The sequence below is a fragment of the Chaetodon trifascialis genome, chromosome 1, assembly GCF_039877785.1.
Source record: "Chaetodon trifascialis isolate fChaTrf1 chromosome 1, fChaTrf1.hap1, whole genome shotgun sequence".
Classification (NCBI taxonomy): Eukaryota; Metazoa; Chordata; class Actinopteri; order Chaetodontiformes; family Chaetodontidae; genus Chaetodon; species Chaetodon trifascialis.
Genome location: NC_092056.1, coordinates 34,379,921 through 34,401,554, shown reverse-complemented (window position 1 = coordinate 34,401,554; position 21,634 = coordinate 34,379,921). Strand labels below are relative to the sequence as shown.

Below are 21,634 nucleotides of genomic sequence, written 5' to 3'. Positions count from 1 at the left end.
GGACAACCGGAGCAACACTGTGCCTTACTGAGCAGAGAGCTGGCTCAGAAGGGGTTAGTGTGAGAAGAGCGGATCGAGCGCGGAAAACACTGACAGATTTCGGCGAGGTCGAAATCACTCTCGGAGGAGGAACATGCTCTTTGTAACCCCCGAGGCGGTACGGTCTGCACACCCGTAGACACAGGGCTAGGACGGAAGGAGTAGTCGATAACAGGCGAGGTCGGATACTGGAGATCAATCTGGAGATGAATGCTGGAGAGTCTGGCATGACGCAAAGACAATCTGGCAACTGGGAAGAATAACAGCGTGGCTTAAATACCCTCCAGATGAACCTAATAGGCCTGGGGAGACTGACCAGACTGAAGAGAATTACAGTTAGGCCCAAAAATATTTGGACAGTGACACAAGTTTTGTTATTTTAGCTGTTTACGAAAACATATTCAAGATACAATTATATGATCAATACGGGCTTAAAGTGCAGACTCTCAGCTGTAATTTGAGAGTATTCACATCCAAATTGGAGCAAGGGTTTAGGAATTACAGCTCTGTAATATGTAGCCGCCTCTTTTTAAAGGGACCAAAAGTAATTGGACAATTGACTCAGAAGGCTGTAAAAAAAATTAACAAGGCTGCATGGGCTCTTCCCTCATTAACCTGTCATCAATTAAGCAGTTAAAAGGTCTGGAGTTGATTCCAGGTGTGGCATTTGCATTTGGAAGCTGTTGCTATGAACACACAACATGTGGTCAAAGGAGCTCTCAATGGAGGTGAAAAACAAGAAGAAATCCATCAGAGAGATAGCAGAAATGTTAGGATTGGCCAAATCAACAGTTTGGTACTTTCTGAGAAAAAAAGAGTGCACTGGTGAGCTCGGGAACTCAAAAAGGCCTGGACATCCATGGAAGACAACAGTGGTGGATGATCGCAGAATCCTTCCAATGGTGAAGAAAAACCACTTCACAACATCCACTTAAGTCAAGAACACTCTCCAGGAAGTAGGTGTATAAGTATCTAAGTCTACCATAAAGAGAAGACTTCATGAGAGTAAATACAAAGGATTCACCACAAGGAGCAAACCATTAATCAGCCTCAAAAATAAAAAGGCCAGAATTGACTTTGCCAAAAAACACCTGAACAAGCCAGACCAGTTCTGGAACAGCATTCTTTGGACAGATGAGACTAAGATCAAGGTGTACCAGAATAATGGGATGAAGAAAGTTTGGAGAAGAATTGGAACAGCTCATGATCCAAAGCACACCACATCTTCTGTAAAACATGGTGGAGGCAGTGTGATGGCATGGGCATGCATGGCTTCCAATGGCACTGGGTCACTTGTGTTTATTGATGATGTGACAAAAGACAGAAGCAGTCAGATGAATTCTGAAGTGTATAGGGATATACTTTCTGCTCAGATTCAGCCAAATGCAGCAAAGTTGATTGGATGGCACTTCACAGTACAGATGGACAATGATCCAAAACATACTGCAAAAGCAACCCAGGAGTTTTTTTTAAAGTAAAGTGGAATATTCTGCAATGGCCAAGTCAATCACCAGATCTCAACCCAATCGAGCATGCATTTCACTAGCTCAAGACAAAACTTAAGGCAGAAAGACCCACAAACAAGCAACAACTGAAGACAGCTGCAGTAAAGGCCTGGCAAAGCATCACAAAGAAGGAAACCCAGCGTTTGGTGATGTCCATGGGTTCCAGACTTCAGGCAGTCATTGCCTGCAAAGGATTCTCAACAAAATATTGAAAAGTAACATTTTGCTTAGGGTTATGTTTATTTGTCTAATTACTTTTGAGCCCCTGAAATGAGGAGTGTTTGTATAAAAATAGCTACAATTTCTAAATGTTTAATCATATATTTTTGTTCAACCCCTTGAATTAAACTGTAAAGTCTGCACTTCAATTCCGTGGTATATCCGTTCATATCAAATCCAATGTGGTGGCATGCAGAGGCCAAATCATGAAGGTTGTGTCACTGTCCAAATATTTCTGGGCCTAACTGTATTGCAACACATCTGGAGCTATCCAATTAAAAACATTTTTTAAAAAGTTTGTTGGCAGAGTATCAAGGCAGCATGTTGTGGATTTTAACTGTGATACAGTTTCTGTCAGCCTTGTCTGATCTAGAAGGTTGAAATGTGCAAGATTAACTGGAGAACAAGAAGGCACAGATGGACTTATCATTTTGCCTGAGCTGGAGCCGCACACTGATTGTCTTATCCTTGAGATTTTATCTCTAAAAAAGTCTGCAAAATCACTGCATGACTATCCACAACAGAAAACAAAGTGCAGGCATTGTTACAGTTTCTGTTGATAATCTCTGAGAAGAATGCTTGCCTTGCCTTCTTTAGCTCATGGTTATATGTTTGGAGACTGTATTTGTAAATCTCATAATGAACCTGGAGTTTGGTGTTTCGCCACCTGCGCTCTGCCTGTCTGCAGAATCTTTTCTGGATTTTGACCAGTGTGGTGTTTCTCCAAGGTGCCTTTTTCCTTCCTGACAAACCTTTGGTCTTAATTGGGGCAATGGAGTCAATAATAGTCATAACTTTGGAACTGAAACTATTTACAAGGTCATCAGTTGAAGCTGAGGGCAGTGTTGGTGATGGTGTAAAAGACTGAGTGAAGACTGCACAGGTGTTATCATTAATATAACGCTTTTTGATTACCTCTGTTCCACTTTTGTTATGAAGAGCACGTGTAGCCATTTTAAATGATACACAGTAATGATCAGAAAGAGCAACATCCATCACCACAACCTCAGAGATATTAAGCCATTTGGAAATAACCAAATCTAATATATGCCCTTTGTTATGTGTTGAATGTGTGACGTGTTGAGGCCAAAATGATCCAGGATGTTTAAAAGTTCTTTAGCACATCCATCTTTGAGATTATCAACATGAATGTTGAAGTCACCCACTAACACAACACAGTCAAAATCAATACAAACAACAGACAGTAGATTGGCAAACTCATCGGAAAACTTTGCATTGTATTTTGGGGGCTTGTAGATGTTTATGTAGACTGATCGACAGGGAGACTTTGATTGAATGGCAACATATTCAAAAGATTCAAACTGACCATAAGAAACTCTATTGAATTGAATGCTATCATTACACAAAATGGCGACTCCACCTCCTCTCTTATGCATTTTTACTTCACTTATGAAACTGAAATTTGGAGGGCTGACTCATTGAGAACTGCTGCGCTGTTATCTTGTCCTAACCAAGTTTCAGTTAAAAACATAAAATCAAGCTTGTGCTTGATGATCCAAGTCCAACATCCCCATGTTTTAGAACATACTGTGGCTGACATGGAATACATGTTAAATTCGATGATGTGATGTTTCTGGAGAGATCTTCTCCTCCTACCTATTGAGACATGAATCAATGAAGCTTCCGGCACAATGGGCCCTGGCTTTTCCTTGGAAAAGTCGGGCATAACATTTGCCTTAAAAGCTGGACCCAGACCACATCAGTTACCAACACAAATAGGTGGCTGTGCTGGGCTCTTGCTAGGGGACTGGAGTAAGTTTAGATCAAGCCGTGGAGGGGTGGAGGTGGTGCCCGTCGGCGCTGTGGTGTTGGAGGGGGACGGGGTGGTTGTAGGGGGCAGGGTGGAATTTGGGGGGACAGGATCCCAGATGGGCGAGGAGTAAGCCTGATACCAGCACTGTCAAGTTTGTTCATTTGGAGTTTGGGCAGTTGGAGATGGTGACCTAGGTGGAGTTTTAGTGGTTGGAGGTGGTGACCTAGGTGGAGTTTTAGTGGATAGAGTTGGTGAAACCTCTCAAGCAGTGGCCTCTGGAGGAGGACATGAGGCATCCCCTTTTTTGCTCTGGCATCCCTCATGGTTAGAGCATACAGGCAGGGGGAGAGTTGATTCTCCTTCATGTTTTGGTGTTCGCTGCTTTTGTTTGGATTCCTCTTGTCTCTTGTCCTTGGGAGTGGGAACAGTGTGACGCAGGAAGAAAGATAGGTTGGAGGTAAAAATTTTTACTCCTGACTTGTTTAGGGAAAGTCCGTCTCCTTTGAAAAAAATGTCTGCAGTCCCAGAAAAAGTTGAAGTTGTCAATAAAATGCACTGAGTGGACATCACATGCAGTTGAAAGCCATCTGTTTACTGCCAACAATCTCTGACTGGTGGTAAAGGCCCACTGAAGAAGACTTCAGCATTCAAAGAGCTCACTGCATTTAGCAGTTTACCTAAATCTCGTTTGAGCACTTCAGATTGTCGTTTCGCAATATCATTTGCCCCTGTGTGCAGTACAAGGTATTTCAGAGTTAGAATTTCTGCAACAATACTGAGGATTTTGTCGGTCATGTTGGAGACTGTATCATCAGGAAAGTGCAACACTTTTGTGTTTCTGCTGTACATTCTTCCCACATCTTTAATAGCAGAATCACCAACAGTCAGAGTCTCAGGACCAGTCAGTAGCTTTACTTGTAGCTTTCTAGCTTCTGACTTCCTGTCAGACCTTACCCTTCTCTGTGCATTCGAGAAGTTATCCAGGTTTTCAGTTGGAGATCCAGGGTCCTGCAGTAGTGGAGCAAACCGATTTTGTAACTACACACTAGCTGATTTGGGAGCTTTGTTGCTCATCTTCCCTTTAGCTTTTATCCACGGCTGTGTCTTACGCTAAACAGGTGTTGAGGAGGATGACAATGCAGGCCAGCCTGTCGCATCACAGATCTCTGGGCGCTGGGCTCTACCTGTGGGACGTCTCCCCATATCAGCTCTTGGGCTTTGCCCTGAGAGCATTCCAGGGAAGACTAATACTGGCAGATTTATTACCCGGTACACAGCCCTTTAGTTTCGAGGGAGCTGTATTAGAGCTAATTAGCTGGATTTTAGCATTGTCCAGCCTGTTTTGAGTCAGTGGCAAAGTGCTGTCATTTCCACAAAGTCCATTCACTTCTGTGTTTATTTCCAGACACTGGACTTAAGTTTCCAACACTGCAATCTGCTGTAGAAGTTTGTAGAGGTCGTCTGTGGAGAAAGGAGGCATCTTGGTGCTAGTTAGCTTTGCTGCCAGAAGGCTTTTTCTGTTGGTAGGCCGAAACAGGCTTTTTCTGTCAGTAGCCCAGTGCAGAGGTTGCAAGAGTCATCCACAACTTTTAAATATTTGTCCATAAAATATGTCTTTAGATGTCCAGTTCAGGGCTGTACGGTGGCGCAGCAGGTAGTGCGTGTGCCTCACAGCAAGAAGGTTGCCGGTTCGATCCCCGGGTCAGGCGGGGCCTTTCTGTGTGAAGTTTGCATGTTCTTCCCGTGCATGCGTGGGTTCTCTCCGGGTACTCCGGCTTCCTCCCACAGACCAAAAACTTGCTCATTAGGTTAATTGATGACTCTAAATTGTCCGTAGGCGTGAGTGTGAGTGTGAATGTGTGTTTGTCCTTACATGTGGCCCTGCAATCGGCTGGCGACCGGCTCAGGGTGTACCCCGCCTCTCGCCCATTGTAGCTGGGATAGGCTCCAGCCCCCCGCAACCCCGAAAGGGATAGGTGGTATAGATAATGGATGGATGTCCAGTTCAGCCAAAAATTAAAACTTTAAGTTTAAGAAAAATTAAAATAAATGCAGAAAACAAAATGGGAAATCACAAGCCCAGACAGAAACCAGCTACCAGAGGAGGAGGAGCAGTACAGTACTGTTACAGTACTGTAACATCTCAGTGGTACAGTATTATGTGCTATACTGTACTGTATGTTTCACAGAACTTTTTTTTGTTGTTGCAAAAGGAGCATTAGCCAACTATTGCTTAGCTGAGGCCAATTTGTGGCTGGTTTGTTTTCAGTTTTGTAAGTAAGTATTTTCAGGTGTGTGTCTTTCCAAGTATTTCCAATTACCCAATGTGTTTTGTATTTTGAATGGATGTGTTTTCCCAATGGTAGCCTGAGATTTCATTTATGAATGAAGTGTCTTATGTATGAAATATTGTGTAGTGTACAGGAGCAAGTGTTCTTGCAGAATTGCAACTAAAGTGCAAAGCAGCACTTTTGTTTAGGATATAGTTACACTGTGTTTGTTACTTTAGTCTAAGCATGTGTCAATAGTGTTCAAGCAATGGGCAAAAACTGTAAAAAGGATTTTGGGGTTATTATTGGTGAAGTGAGATTATTCTATTGAAAGGGTTGTTTCTCACTTTTCTCGGAGCCTTGTTATATATTTTTAGTTGCTCACAGTACATCTGGTAGTTAATTGTTAATTTATTTTTCCTCCATTTTCTCTCTGCCAACCTGCAATTTCTCCTCCTAAACTGGTGGAGTAACAATTTCGATGCTTGTCTTTAATTTACTGTTAAAATCATCAACAATAAAATCACAATGTGCAGGTAAAGAAACTGGAGGATGTTTATCTAAAATGTCAATAAAATTTGCAGCCACTTCAGAGGTAATATAGTGTTTCCTGACTGTTCTCACTGTGGTCTCCCGCTGAATAAAACCGTTGATACTAAAAAACACACAGTAATGGTCAGACACAGCCAGATCAACAGAGGACACACTGGCTGAGAGGCTGTGGCTAATGACCAGATCCGAGGTGTGTCCCCTGTTGTGAGTCGGCTGTGTGACATGTTGTGTAAAATCCATGCAGCTGAGGAGTTTAAAAACTCTTTGGACATATGGTCTGATAGATTGTCTATGTGCAAACCACCAGATATAATGATGAAATTGTCAGTGGCATGGATTATTGATAAAAATTCTAAAAAGTCGCTGATAAAAGCAGCATCATATTTAGGTGGTCTTCAGATTGTGATGCAAAGAATGGATGAGCTGCTAAAAACAAATGCATCGTGTTCAAAGGTGGTGTGCTGATCAAATGAGATGTTTTTTAGTCCTTGTGAATTTTTGATTATTGATGCAGTACCACCCCCCTTCCTGCCACTTCTTGCGGAGAATGTGAAGATAAAATTTGGTGGGGAGGCCTCAGTGAGAACAACTGGCGCATCTGTACCCAGCCACATTTCAGTTGAAAATAAAAAATCAAGCTCCTTCTTGAACCAACACCTTATCATGGTGGAAGAGTTTGAACACCCGAATGATCCCAGAGGCTGTGTTGTCCGGGGCTTAATGCCCCTGGTAAGGTCTCCCAACGCAAACAGGTTCTAGGTGACAGGTCAGACTAAGAGCGGTTCAAAAGCCCCCTATGAAATAAAAGAAATCATGGCAGCGTACGTTGCCTAGATTGGCGTCACTGGGGCCTCACCCTGGAGTCAGGCCTGGGGTTGGGGCTCGCAGGCGAGCGCCTGGTGGCCAGGTTTTTGCCTACGGGACCCAGCCAGGCACAGCCCGAAGGAGCGACATGGGCCCGCCTTCCCGTAGGCCCACCACCCGCAGGAAGGATCAGAAGGGGTTGGTGCTATGTGATATGGGTGGCAGTCGTGGGTGGGAGCCCCGACGACCCAAACACTGGACAACGACTCTGGCTATGGGGACATGGAATGTCACCTCGCTGGGGGGGAAAGAGCCTGAGCTAGTGCGGGAGGCTGAGCGGTACTGGCTAGAGATAGTCGGGCTCACCTCCACGCACAGTCTGGGCTCTGGAACCCAACTCCTTGAGGGGGTGATTGGGAGGAACGGCCTCCCTGATCTGAACCCGAGTGGTGTTCTCTTATTTGATTTCTGTGCTAGTCACAGTTTGTCCACAACGAACACCATGTTCAAGCATAAGGGTGTCCATCAGTGCACGTGGCACCAGGACACCCTAGGCCAGAGGACAATGATCGACTTGTATCATCTGACCTTCGACGGTATGTCTTGGACACTCTGGTAAAGAGAGGGGCTGAGCTGTCAACTGATCACCACCTGGTGGTAAGTTGGATTCGCTGGCAGGGGAGGAAGCAGGACAGACTTGGCAGATCCAAATGTACTGTGAGGGTCTGTTTGGAACGTCTGGCAGAACCCGCTGTCAGGGAGGTTTTCAACTCCCACCTCCGGGAGAGCTTCGACCAGATTCCAAGGGAGGTTGGAGACATTGAGTCCAAATAGACCATGTTCTCCACTTCCATTGTTGATGCAGCCGTCCGTAGCTGTGGCCATAAAGTCGGCGGTGCCTGTCATGGCGGCAACCCCCGAACTCGGTGGTGGACAACGGAAGTAAGGGATGCCGTCAAGCTGAAGAAGGAGTCCTATCGGGCCTGGTTGGCTCATGGGACTCCTGAGGCAGCAGACGGGTACCAGCAGGCCAAGCGTGCGGCAGCTCGGGCGGTTGCAGAGGCAAAAACTCGGGTCTGGGAGGAGTTCGGAGGGGCCATGAAGGAAGACTACCGGTCGGCCTCGAGGAAATTCTGGCAAACCGTTTGGCGCCTCAGGAAGGGGAAGCAGCTTTCTGCCAACACCATTTACAGTGGAGATGGGGAGCTGCTGACCTTGACTGGGGATATTGTTGGGCGTGGAAGGAATATTTCAAGAATTTCCTCAATCCCACTGTCATGTCTTCTGTAGAGGAAGCAGAGACTGGGGACTTGGAGGTCGATTCATCCATCACTGGAACTGAAGTCACTGAGGTAGTTTGCAAGCTCCTCAGTGGTAAAGCACCGGGGGTGGATGAGTTCCGCCCTGAGTACCTCAAGTCTCTGGATGTTGTAGGACTGTCTTGGTTGACACGCCTCTGAAACATCGCGTGGCAGTTGGGGACAGTGCCTCTGGACTGGCAGACTAGGGTGGTGGTCCCTCTTTTTCAACCAGGTCCTTCGTGTCATTCTGTGGGAGGTGCTCCGGGAGTATGGGGTTGGAGGCTCTCTGTTGAGGGCTGTACAGTCCCTGTACAACCGGAGCAGGAGCTTGGTCCGCATTGCCAGCAGTAAGTCGGACCAGTTCCCAGTGCATGTTGGACTCCGGCAGGGCTGCCCTTTGTCACCGGTTCTGTTCATCATTTTTATGAACAGAATTTCTAGGCGCAGCCAGGGCCGGAGGGGGTTTGGTTCGGGAGCCGGCAGATTTCGTCTCTGCTTTTCGCGGATGATGTTGTCTTGTTGGCTCCCTCGAGCCAGGACCTTCAGCATGTACTGGGGCGGTTCGCAGCTGAGTGTGAAGCAGCTGGAAGGAGAGTCAGCACATTCAAGTCTGAGGCCATGGTTCTCGAACGGAAAAAGGTGGCTTGCTCCCTTCAGGTTGGGGGACAGTTCCTGCCTCAAGTGGAGTTTAAGTATCTTGGGATCTTGTTCATGAGTGAGGGAAGGATGGAGCATGAGACTGACAGGCAGATTGGTGCAGTGGCTGCAGTAGTGCGGTCGCTGTACCGGTCTGTCATGGTGAAGAAGGAAAGTTGGAGATCCTTTCGGCTCAGCTCTCGATTTACTGGTCAATCTACGTTCCTACCCTCACCTATGGTCATGAACTTTGGGTCATGGCCGAAAGAACGAGGTCCCAGATACAAGCAGCTGAAATGAGTTTCCTTCGCAGGGTGGCAGGGCGCTCCCTTAGAGATAGGGTGAGGAGCTTTGTCACCCAGGAGGAGCTCAGAGTAGAGTCGCTGCTCCTCCACATCGAGAGGAGTCAGCTGAGGTGGCTCGGGCATCTTTATCGGATGCCCCCTGGACGCCTCCCCAGGGAGGTGTTCCAGGCATGTCCCACCGGGAGGAGGCCCCAGGGAAGACCCAGGACATGCTGGAGTGACTATGTCACTCAGCTGGCCTGGGAATGCCTCGGGGTCCCCCCAGAAGAGCTGGGGGAAATGTCTGGGGAGAGGGAAGTTTGGGCGTCCCTGCTCAGACTGCTGCCCCCGCAACCTGGCCCTGGATGAAGCGGGTGAAAATGGATGGATGGACACTGCATGAAAAACCAAATTTTCGACCCGTAAATCCCCGCGAATCTCGTTGATTTTCGGCGATTTACGGCAAGTTTACGGGGAACCATCTGTCGGTGGGGGGCGGGGTTAATTGCGCCTTCGCGGAGGTGCGAATAGCTCTAATTAGCACATGAATGCTACCGACGTTGATCTACTCAGGCTGGCCTGCTGACTTCACAAACAACCATTGGATGATTCCACAGGCATTTTAAAAGGAAACCATCATGTGATTGGATAGCAACTCCAATCGTAATAATAATAATAAATACATATTAAATTAATGTATTATATAATAAGTTAATATATAAAAAATAGTTATTATATTGTTATATTTATGTATATATAAATGACATATATATTTTATTTGATTGATGTTTTATTGATTTATTTGGCGATCCACCTTCTACACTACCACACAGTAGAACACAGAGAACACAGTTGACAGACAGATTTTGAAAAAAAGTCTTTAATGAAATTGTGACACACACATTAACAAGGATCAACCAAGGAAATTCAGTGACTACTGGGGAAAAAAAGCAAGGAAATGTGCAGAGGGGTTCACTGATAAGAGTCTCTGGGTTGGGCCATGCCGCTGGTCCATGGTGCATGAAAAAGAGGAATGAACTGAAGATGACGTCCGGCCATTGTATGAACAGAGTTAAAGTTTAGCAGGACCCGAAACATAACTGTTGTAATCCAAGCTCGATTCGCGTTCACAAACGCGCCGAGGTCGTTTTCTGCCGATGTCATTGCGTCAGAGGAGGCGTCCAATCATATGCGAGGTCGCGCTCTCGGAATTTCTCGCGAGACCATTTTTGTTGCGTAAATGAAAAACATGCTGTGATTTTGTTAGGTAGTTTGATTTTCTAAATTGATTTTCTAAAGTGACATCTTCGGAAATAAAAAAAGAAAAGTTACTTTGGTGTGTTCCCTTTTTATTCCTACTTAAAGAATCATCAGTGGACTTACTCTGCTGGAATTTTGCAAGCTAATCACACAAGCATTGTTCATCTGGTGTTGTGGTGGCAAAATGCGAAAAATTGTGACCAGTGTCCAAGAACTGTAGATGCTTTAATTTTCACAATTTTGATTTAGCAATTTAAGTGGAAAATTAAAGACCTTTGAGAGTCAGGACACTCATCCTGTATGTAACCTATAAAATTATTTAAACACACTTTTAAATCCTCATGAAAAAAAAAAATCTTTGTATTCTGTAGGCACAGAACACACACACACACACACACACACACACACACAAAATCCCAATTTGCATTTGTATAGCTTTGCAGCATTTACATTTGCATTTTAACACCTCATGGTCACAGTGGCTGAGGGAGAACTTCCACGGCAATTTACAGTGACGGAAATTGACGGAAATGTGACTTTTCATGCAGTGGGATAAACAATCAATCTTATTATCTAAAACTATTCAATTCAATTCAATTCAATTCAATATGCCTTTATTTGGCCCGCAAGGGGAAATTCCAATTTCACAGCAACATCAATAAAGTGAATAGAATGTTAAAAGACAACAAGTGCATGCAAGTTAACACAGCAAGTATATACAAAAGGATGGGATAGAAAGAGAAACGTCATCCTGTTATGTATGTATGTATCTGTTATGTATCGGAGAATAGTATTTACAGGCTGTTATGTATCGACAGACTTTTATGTACCGAAATATTGCACAGATTATAGCACAGGTTATTGCACAGATTGTTTCACATGTTCAGTTCAGTTATTGCACAGATTGTTATACATATTATTGTACCGATTACTTCGAGCAGTATCTGTTGTAAAGTCTGATGGCTGCAGGAAGGAATGATCTGCAATACCGCTCCTTACCGCTAGGCCATTGATAAATACCTCTAGGTCATTGATAAAAAAAAAAAAAAGTTTTGTTTGAAAGGGAGCGAACATTAAACAGTGACATGTTGATGGTGACAGGTGACTTATTAAGTGAAGAGATGGATTGCTGGTGTTATGGGAGAGGTCTTAGGTTATTAAAGTTCACAGAGTGAGCATGGTGGTGTCTGGTGTGTTGATGTAGTACAATGATAACGTGAATGGGTGAAGTGTCGATGTGAGTAGGTCCATGTCCGGTGTTGCATGTACTGTGGTTAGAGGTGGAACTTGATGCAAGGACCTGGGGTCCTTGCTCCTATGTAAGACAGTGTTTCCAGTGTTTCCAAGTGGTTGCTGTTAGTGTCACTGTGACAAAGACGACCAGATCAGTCTCTGTTTTTCTTAGACCCTAACTACCAACAGTACATGGAACACCACCACAGGACATGCACACCTTCATCTCCTATATTCATTTCCTTCTCACATTTCTTTCCAAATGAGGAACCAACCTTGGTTACCTTCTACTGCCCAACCACCTGCTCTCTTGACCCTATCCCCTATCCCCTCAATTTTTGGTGTCAAGTAGAAGTCATAGTTGGTTTGTTTTGTTGTTGTTGTTGTTGTTGTTGTTGTTGTTGTTGTTTTTTACCTTGTGTACATCCCTTAAGATTTCATGTCCACTCTCTCTTTTCAGCCCACCCTCCACATCAGAAATCTCCCTCCTCCCCTTTATCTCTCTTTTGCCTAAATCTTTTCACTGTCCTGTGTTTGAAATAAGTGGTTGTCGGCAGACAAGCTATCTTTGAAGAGTGCTTAGTGAAGTTAAAGATAGGAGGGGGTGGGAGGGAGGGGGACGATACAAAGTGCTAATTGCTCCCTCACAGCTTCAAAGATGAAACTGATGTGAAATAGTTTGCAGTCAGTGTTATTCCAGAGTAGGTACTCACATGAAAGAGCGAGAAAATGATGTTACGGGGGCACAATAGTAGGGCACAGTAGACTTTAGTGGATGCATGGGCATTTTGTATATTGATTAGCTTAAAAAACACATAATTTCAGACAGTAGATTAAGAAAGAAAGACAGAGAAGGGATTTGAAATTGTGAAATGTGATACATTGCTACTGCTCTGACTGTAGGTGTTATTTGTATTTCTTCTTTAATATCCGTTTATACACTGTATAGGGTGAGTCACTGTTCGTCACTTTGTGACAGAAGTAGCAACACAGACTAATTTATTAAGCTCTGACAAAGTCCAAATCGGTCAGGTTCCTTGTTGCAAAATGTGTTTAGCCAACTCATTTTTTTATGCCTTTTGCCAATCTTATATACATCTTACATATACATCTTTAAGATTATTCAGAATCATGGAAGTCTTGACTTGCAGATTCACACTATATGAATAACTTTATTTAAACCAGAAAGTCATATGACACTTGCTTATTTGACATGCTAATTTCAAAAAGGGTGCATTTCATTTCAAGGCTCATTTAGTTGTTTTATAGTATTTCCTAAAACATGACTGGAATGCCAGAGGACATGCAGTGTTTTCAGAAGAGCTATGAGTCTTTTTTTTCCCTCTGGACATGTCTCTGTACTACATTCTCCACCTTTACATAAAACTCAAAGCTGAAGGCAAAAACTTCACACCCTTCTTGCCAGATTTTTCAGGCTCATTTGGGTACATTTTTTGAGTGACTAACTGATGTAGAAACAGAAGAGATTGAGTTTCCCCTGGTAAACTTTTGTTACTGTGTGGTACATACATACAAATTCAGCACTTGTTTCAGGGGACAGAATTCATTTCATTTATTACTTGACTTCCACTGTTGACATATGGTACTTCAAATATGGCTACTGCCGCCCTGTGGCAAAATACAGTGCCACAATACAATATACTCCACAATACAGAAAACACATCCACATACAGAAAACACAACCAACCACAGAAAGCACAACCAAATATAAAAAAACACAACCCAACACAGAAAACACATCCAAACAGAAAATACAACCAACCACAGAAAACAACCAAATACAGACAATACACCTACATACCGAAAACCACCAAATATAGACAACCCGACCAAATGCAAACAACTCAAATATATAAACCACACCAACATACAGAAAACATACCTACATACAGAAAACACAACCAAATACAGCAAACACACCTATATACAGTAAACACAACCTACCACAGATAACACAACCAAATACAGAACACACACCTAAATACAAATAAAACACACCTAAATACAGATAACACAACCAAATATAGAAAACACATCTAAATATAGGAAATAACAAAGTACAGAAAACACAACCAACTATAGAACACACAACAGAAAACACAACCAAACACAGAAGACATGCCGTCATGTCGTTTATTCGTGTTCCATACATCTTACAGTTTTTGCCCGTTGCTTGAACATCCATCCATCCATTCATTTTCTATGCCGCTTATCCCTTTCGGGGTCGCGGTGGGGCCGGAGCCTATCTCGGCTGTCAACGGGCGAGAGGCGGGGTACACCCTGGACCGGTCGCCAGCCGATCGCAGGGCACATACACACACTATTCACACACTTTCAGATTAGCAGCAACACACTAGTGTACTTTCTATAAAACACTGCAGTCTTTCATTTTCACTGTTTTTATTCAGTTTCTCAGAGCATTCTGTGAAGCTCAATGCAACACTGTTTGTTACACAGTTTCTGTTGTTTTATGTTTTTCTCCAACAAAGGTTTTCACAACAACCAAAAATTAAAACTACTGTAATTAAATTACTGGAGGGTTACAAATTACATCAACTCAATACTGTGCGTTACAGTACTATACTTTACAGTACAGTACATGCAGTAAAGAGAAAATTTAACAAAAATAACCCTCACCCTAATAATGCTTAGTCGATTTATGTTGATGAATACTTGCCTATCTGCAAGTTTTTGTTGCCGTAGCTGGTGGAGACAGATTGCATTGTTCAGATTGCTCTGACTATTTCTACAAAGGCAAGTTCCTGCTGTTGAGTGAACAGGCATTGTCGTCCACCCCCAGAAGGTCCTCTAGCCATTCTGTAGGAAAATGAAACCACGAATTGTTATTGGTTTGGTTCTTTATACAGTAATGTATATACTGTACTTTACTGTATATACCATGCACAGTACTGAAACATCTCAATATAAACACTGCATGTTTCACAAAACTTTATTGTATTTGCAGCAGTGTACTGTATACTGTACACAGTACTGTAACATCTCAATGGTACAGTGTTATGCACTATACTGTACTGTATGTTTCACAGAACTTCCAATTTTTGTTGCAAAAGGAGCATTAGCCAACTATTGCTTAGCTGAGGCCTATTTGTGGCTGGTTGGTGTTGGTGTCAATAGTGTTCAAGCAATAGGCAAAAACTGTCAAGGGTTTCTCAATTTGGTTGTGTTTTGCCTCTTTGCAGCATGGTTTTTCTTGTTGTTTTGTTAAATTGATCATGTTTTCTTCAGTTGCTTGTGTTCTGTCTACATACATGTGTTATAATTTGACAGCTCAAGTTAAAAGCTGTGTGTGTTTATGTACAATACTTTTTTTTTGTTTTATCACATAAGGTTTGCTTTTTGATCAGCTCACTGTTTCTCACTAAAATGAAAGTAGTATTGAATATTTAATCAGTTTGATCTTGTCTCTGTGTGTGTTGGTGTGTGTCTGTGCATGCATGTACATATTACAGATCTATCGCCGTTGCTGGCTGGTGTTCAAGAAGTCATCCAGTAAAGGGCCTCGTCGTCTGGAGAAATACCCAGATGAGAAGTCTGCCTATATCAGAGCCTGTCCTAAGGTGTGTGTGTGTGTGTGTGTGTGTGTGTGTGTGTGTGTGTGTGTGTGTGTGTGTGTGTGTGTGTGTGTGTGTGTGTGTGTGTGTGTGAGACCTGGTATTTATCATGTTGTGGGGACAAGTCACATTGTGGGGACTCACCTGGTTTGTGGGGACAAAATGCAGGTCCACTTAATGTAACACTGCATGAAAAACCACATTTTCGACCCGTAAATCCCCGAGAAGTTCGTTGATTTTTGGCGATTTACGGCAAGTTTACGGGGAACTTCGCTGGCTCCGAATATCATCGGAAACGAACCATCTGTCGGCGGGGGGCGTGGTTAAATGCGCCTTTGCGAAGGTGCAAATAGCTCTAATTAGCACATGAATGCTACCCAGGTTGATCTACTCATGCTGGTCGCTTTGATGGGGACTCAATGCAAAGCCTGTTGCGGTGTGTCACCACATATTTTGGGTTGCTCTCCAGCCACTCTTGAAGTGTCTGGCAGAGTTGGGAGAGCCTCTGACTGCGGAAAGATGAGGGCTTTACGACCCACCCAGCTTCCCCTTCCACGGTGTCATCCTCCTCATCAGACATCATGTCAGCAGTGACCCCCTGCTAAAAATCTATTTCCTGCTGGGTGGCTAGGACACTCCTTCTTGCTTCCAGCAGCTGTAAATACAGGTATTGACATAATATTAGTACTGCAAAGAAACAATAACACGTGATAACATATGTGACAGTGTTTCTCAAAAACAATGCAGCTAATAAATAAAATTCAGCCCATTTATACATTGTTGTGAAAATAAAGCGGCATTCATGTAACTCTTACCCGCTTCCTTCTTTGTCTGCTGCGAGCTGCAATCTTCACAGCTGCTGCCTGAACTGAAAGAGCTGGATGGGCATACCTGAAGCTCCTCCGCACCATCTCATAATATGTCTTATAGGCCGCTGGAAGAAAATATATATTGGTTTGAAATAATTAAGACAGGCTTCAGGAAAGTAAAAACAACAACAACAAGAAACAACAGAAAGGGGTTAAATAAATAAATTTAAAAAAACTTACATAAAAGGACTTCTCTCTCCACGCTATCCGTGTCTGGACTCGCAGTTAAAGTGGCCATCAAATATGACGTCACCGTTTCGTTGTGGGGCGAGTTTAATCTGTAAAACACAAAAAGTACAGATCATGCAACGTTTACATTTACTTACATTCTGCGGAATATTTCCTGTATATTTAATTAACTTACCTCTGCCCAGGTTCATATTGCCTGTCGTTTCCGTCACTATTGTGCGGATGTCGCACCTTTTCCTTTAAAATACAAAATACATTGTAATGTTAAATGTAACGTGAACGGTTACCAAATGTTCGGAATGTAGTGCAATGAGAATAATAAAGGTTTAGCGCCCTAAAAACTGCACAATGTAGTATTAAATGCTAACGTTACTTATGTAACTTACGCACCCATCTCTTCGTCTCCACAGCTGCAGTTCAGTCGGGGCTGCTCCTCCAGAGCGAGCACTCTGGCTTTTATCACGGCCATTCTCCTCGCCAATTGCGCGATCAGCTGCGTTAGCAGCCGAGACAATCCACTGAAGGCGCTCAGCAATTTCTTCTCTAAATTGTTTGGACTTTCCGGATATGGTCGCTCCGCAGCCAGGCCGTCCACTCGTCGCAGAGGAGTGCCTTCTGGGATGAACTGAAGACGACGTCCGGCCATTGTATGAACAGAGTTAAAGTTTAGCAGGACCCGAAACGTAACTGTTCTGATCTAAACACGATTCGCGTTCACAAACGCGCCGAGGTCGCTTTCTGCCGACGTCATTGCGTCAGAGGAGGCGTCCAATCATATGCGAGGTCGCGCTCTCGGAATTTCTCGCGAGACCATTTTTGTTGCATAGAAAGAAAAACATGCTGTGATTTTGTTAGGTACTTTGATTTTCTATTTTTGTACCTGAATATTTTATAAAACATGTAAATTTCTTCAAACTGACATCATCGAAAATAAAAACAAGAAAAGTCACTTTGGTGTGTTCCCTTTATATTCCTACTTAAAGAATCATCAGTGGACTTACCCTGTTGGAATTTTGCAAGCTAATCACGCAAGCATTGTTCATCTGGTGTTGTGGTGGCAAAATGCGAAAAATTGTGACCAGTGTCCAAGAACTGTAGATGCTCTAATTTTCACAATTTGATTTAGCAATTTAAGTGGAAAATTAAAGGCTTTTGAGAGTCAGGACACTTATCCTGTATGTACCCTATAAAATAATTTAAACACACTTTTAAATCCTCATGAAAAAAAAATAAATCTTTGTATTCACACACACACACACACACACACACACACACACACACACACACACACAATCCCAATTTGCATTTGTATAGCTTGCAGCATTCACATTTGCATTTTAACACCTCATGGTCACAGGGGCTGAGAGAGAACTTCCACGGCAATTTACAGTGACGGAAATGTTACTTTTCATGCAGTGTAAATCATTAAATTTTAGGGTAAAAACTGAGGATAGGGTTACGGGTTAGGTAAGGTTAGGTTAGGAATAGGCAGATAGTGGTTATGGTTAGGTTTGGATGAAGGCTGAGAGGAAAATAAATGTAAGTCTCTGTAATGTCCCCACAAGTGATAAAAGACACAACGTGTGTGTGTGTGTGTGTGTATATATGGTATAGACGGACAATTCACCTGACTACGTAGCTGGGCTCCAGGGACCTTAGGGTAATATGAGGACTTTGCCAATGTTCGCCTAATTAACATGTTTTCGCTTTTTCTTGCAAAGTCTTTATTTACCACTTGACCTGATTTTGAGTGTATCTCAGTGTATAGAACAGCGCACCCTTGAGCTTGTGGCTGAACTGCAGTTTCATACACATTTCTGATACACTGGCTCAAATTTGGCGGGCTTCCTTGTGATTGGCTGGTTAAGCTTGTGGGCGGTACCCACATGTCAGGTCCGAGGGGCGTACCCAGATGAGTCTGAACCGGTCAGTTTAACAATTAAATCATCATTAGAAGCTCGACGTGGACGGCATAATGAATGTACAATGGGATTGAAAACACACAGGTAAGCATATTTATTTGTAAGTATAGCAGCTATTTGCATGAACAGGTGTTTTTAGTGACAGTAACTTGTAACTTTTAGTGGCTGTTTTTATTCGGCGCAGTATTTGGTAGAAAAACTAACTAGCTACAGCGAGCTATTAGCAGCCAATTAGCAGGTGAATAACTCCATAGCTAATGAGCTCCATTTGCACAAGTTGGTGTGGGCCAGCTAATTAGCAGCACACATTTGTCTTTCGGTAAAGAGGAGCGAGTGATTTTTACTGACAGCAACTTGGAATATTTGAAGGCTGTTTTTATATGAGGCAGTTAATAGCAGCTGATTAGCTACTGAGTTAGCTCCACAGCTAACTAGCTCTATTTGTGCAGGTTAGCCTGAAAGAGATAAGATGGTGTGAGCCAGCTAATTAGCAGCACACATTAGCCTTTCAGTAAAGTGGAGTGAGTTGAGGTTTAATATGAAAGGCCTTTTGATATGAAAGGGCAGTTGAATTGTGGCAATTGACATGATAGCTTTGTCATTTCTTTTTGGATTAATCCTGACATTAAGAATGAGGTTGCTTATTGCTAGTAAAGTCATCAACAACAAGGAGTGGAAATGTATGATACAGCATGATTGTTGGTATTCTTTGCATCAGTGAAGGTTATGTCAATCTCTGTATGCCATTTTATATTATATATTGTATATTATATTATTATATTGAGCCCTCTGGAGTTACATTTCTAAGTGACATATTAAATGCCCCATGCATATTAGGCACTGGAATAGCTGCAATTAAAATTTCAAATGCTGCTGTCTCTCCCTCTCTATCAGTGACACAGTGGATATGTGAGTAACCTGAGCAATACAGTTTTTGTGTAGGTCTGCTAGTGTCCATAACTAAATATGCCGTGTTTTTCTAAGAGATTGTTTCTTTCATTGATTGGTACTATGAAGTACAAAAATGAGGGGAAGCAAAACCGATTTATATCTGATGCAGTGTAGAGTGTGAATTATTGTGAATGAAAAACATAATTTATTGTTGTTTGAGTAAAATTGTTCAACTTTTTATTAGTTGTGGGCAAGGGCAAGTGTGAATTCTTAGCATGATTTCCACACAGTAGCAAGTAATCATGTCAGTTAGAAGAGTCGTTTCATGTTGTGTGTGATTATTGTCAGAAAACATGCAACACTGAAGCAGTTGGAGACAGGATGGAATACAGTTTGAATGTGGTCCTACACAGCTTGACTCTAGAGTAAATTTCAATTCAATTCAATTCAATTTTATTTGTATAGCGCCAAATCACAACAGAAGTTGTCTCAGGACACTTTCCATATAGAGCTGGTACAGACCAAGCTCTTTTATCTACAAAGAAACCAACAATTCCCCCATGAGCAAGCACTTGGCAACAGTGGCGAGGAAAAACTTCCTTTTAACAGGCAGAAACCTCGAGCAGAACCAGACTCTGGGTGGGCGGCCATCTGCCTCGACCGGTTGGGTGATAGAGGAAGAGCAAGAGAGGGAGAGGGAGACAGACAGACAGACAGACAGACAGACAGACAGACAGACAGACAGACAGACAGACAGACAGACAGACAGAAATGCAGCCAGAGAGAGAGACAGAGAGACAGACATGCAATCACAGTAACAGTGACAGTGGATGTAATAACAGCAGTAGCAGTTGCAGTGGATGTCAGGCAGGGCCAAGGCAGGAGATGCAGCTGAAATCCACAATCCAGATTCAGCCACTGTCCATGGGAACCTGCAAGACGACAAAGCACAGAGACTCCGGGGAAGGAGCTAAGTTAGTAACACGCCGTGGTAGGACATGAGAACGTGCAGATGGAGAGGGACAGAAGGACGGAGGAGCTCGGTGTATCTTTGGATGTCCCCCGACAGTCTAATCCTATAGCAGCATAACTAGGGGCTGGTCCAGGACAAGCCTGAGCCAGCCCTAACTATAAGCTTTATCAAAAAGGAAAGTTTTAAGCCTACTCTTAAATGTAGAGACAGTGTCTGCCTCCCGGACAAAGACTGGAAGATGGTTCCACAGGGGAGGAGCTTGATAGCTAAATGCTCTGACTCCTGTTCTGCTTTTTGAGACTTTAGGAACCATAAGTAGACCTGCATTCTGGGAACGCAGTGTTCGAGTAGGGCAATGAGGTACTATGAGCTCTTTAAGATAAGAAGGTGCCTGGCCATTTATGGCTTTGTAAGTAAGGAGGAGAATTTTAAACTCTATTCTAAACTTTACAGGGAGCCAGTGCAAAGTGGCGAGTATTGGAGAAATATGATCTCGCTTCCTGGTTTTTGTCAGAACACGTGCTGCAGCGTTCTGGAGCAACTGGAGAATATTCAGCAATGAAAAATGTCACCCTCCTCCTTTTATGCATTTCATAGACTCCCCCTGGCTTATTTCTCTGGCCTAATTCTTTAATGTGTTTTTGGCATGTGAAGCTGCCTGCCTATCATTTGGCAAATATTCATTAGGTGAGACATATTGTCCCTTTTCCGTGTATAAATTGAGGTTAATAAAACATTTTTTAAGCAGTGTTAATTACAATATGAACAGTGTACGAGGACATCTGGTTCATGTCCAGATGTTCCTAGAACATTATTGTTTAGACTTTTGCTTTCTGATCATGCTTGTCCTACAAATAAACACAATAACCTAACAGTCACATTCTTTTGGTAATATGGGCTTTTGTGCTTGCCAGGAAAACATGCATCGAAGACGACGAATCAATCCTAAGAATGATGCCAGGCTTCATGCCAGTGCTGGAACGGACAAAGTGGGATTCGATGTCAAATTCATAAATGCATTCAAAGGTAAGTTGAATCTTGCAATTGTTTTAAGATTCAAGATCAAGATTACACTCACATCACCTCATATTGCTCTTTGTCACATATTTGTCACGTAATATGTCTATATTAACTAGGTCGTGGCATCTTTGCCACCACTCCATTTGAAAAAGGAGGCTTTTTGTTGGAATATCGAGGTGAACTAATCAACAAGCAAGAATGTGAGGCGAGACAGAGACTTTATCCTGACAGCCGTAAGGTGTTCATGTTCGAGTTCTATTTCAATGGAAAACTGTGGTGGTGTGTATAATATATTAGTGT

The 21,634-nt window shown here is 43.0% G+C and overlaps 1 protein-coding gene across 1 annotated transcript in view; it reads left to right on the top strand.

The window, feature by feature from the left end:
• dok4 (docking protein 4) overlaps nucleotides 1-21,634 on the top strand; it is a 193,113-nt gene that overhangs the window by 113,098 nt on the left and 58,381 nt on the right. Inside the window, exon 3 of the mRNA XM_070961092.1 lies at nucleotides 15,369-15,476. Within this exon, the coding sequence (XP_070817193.1) occupies nucleotides 15,369-15,476 (108 nt within the window). The remainder of the gene's footprint in view (nucleotides 1-15,368; nucleotides 15,477-21,634) is intronic.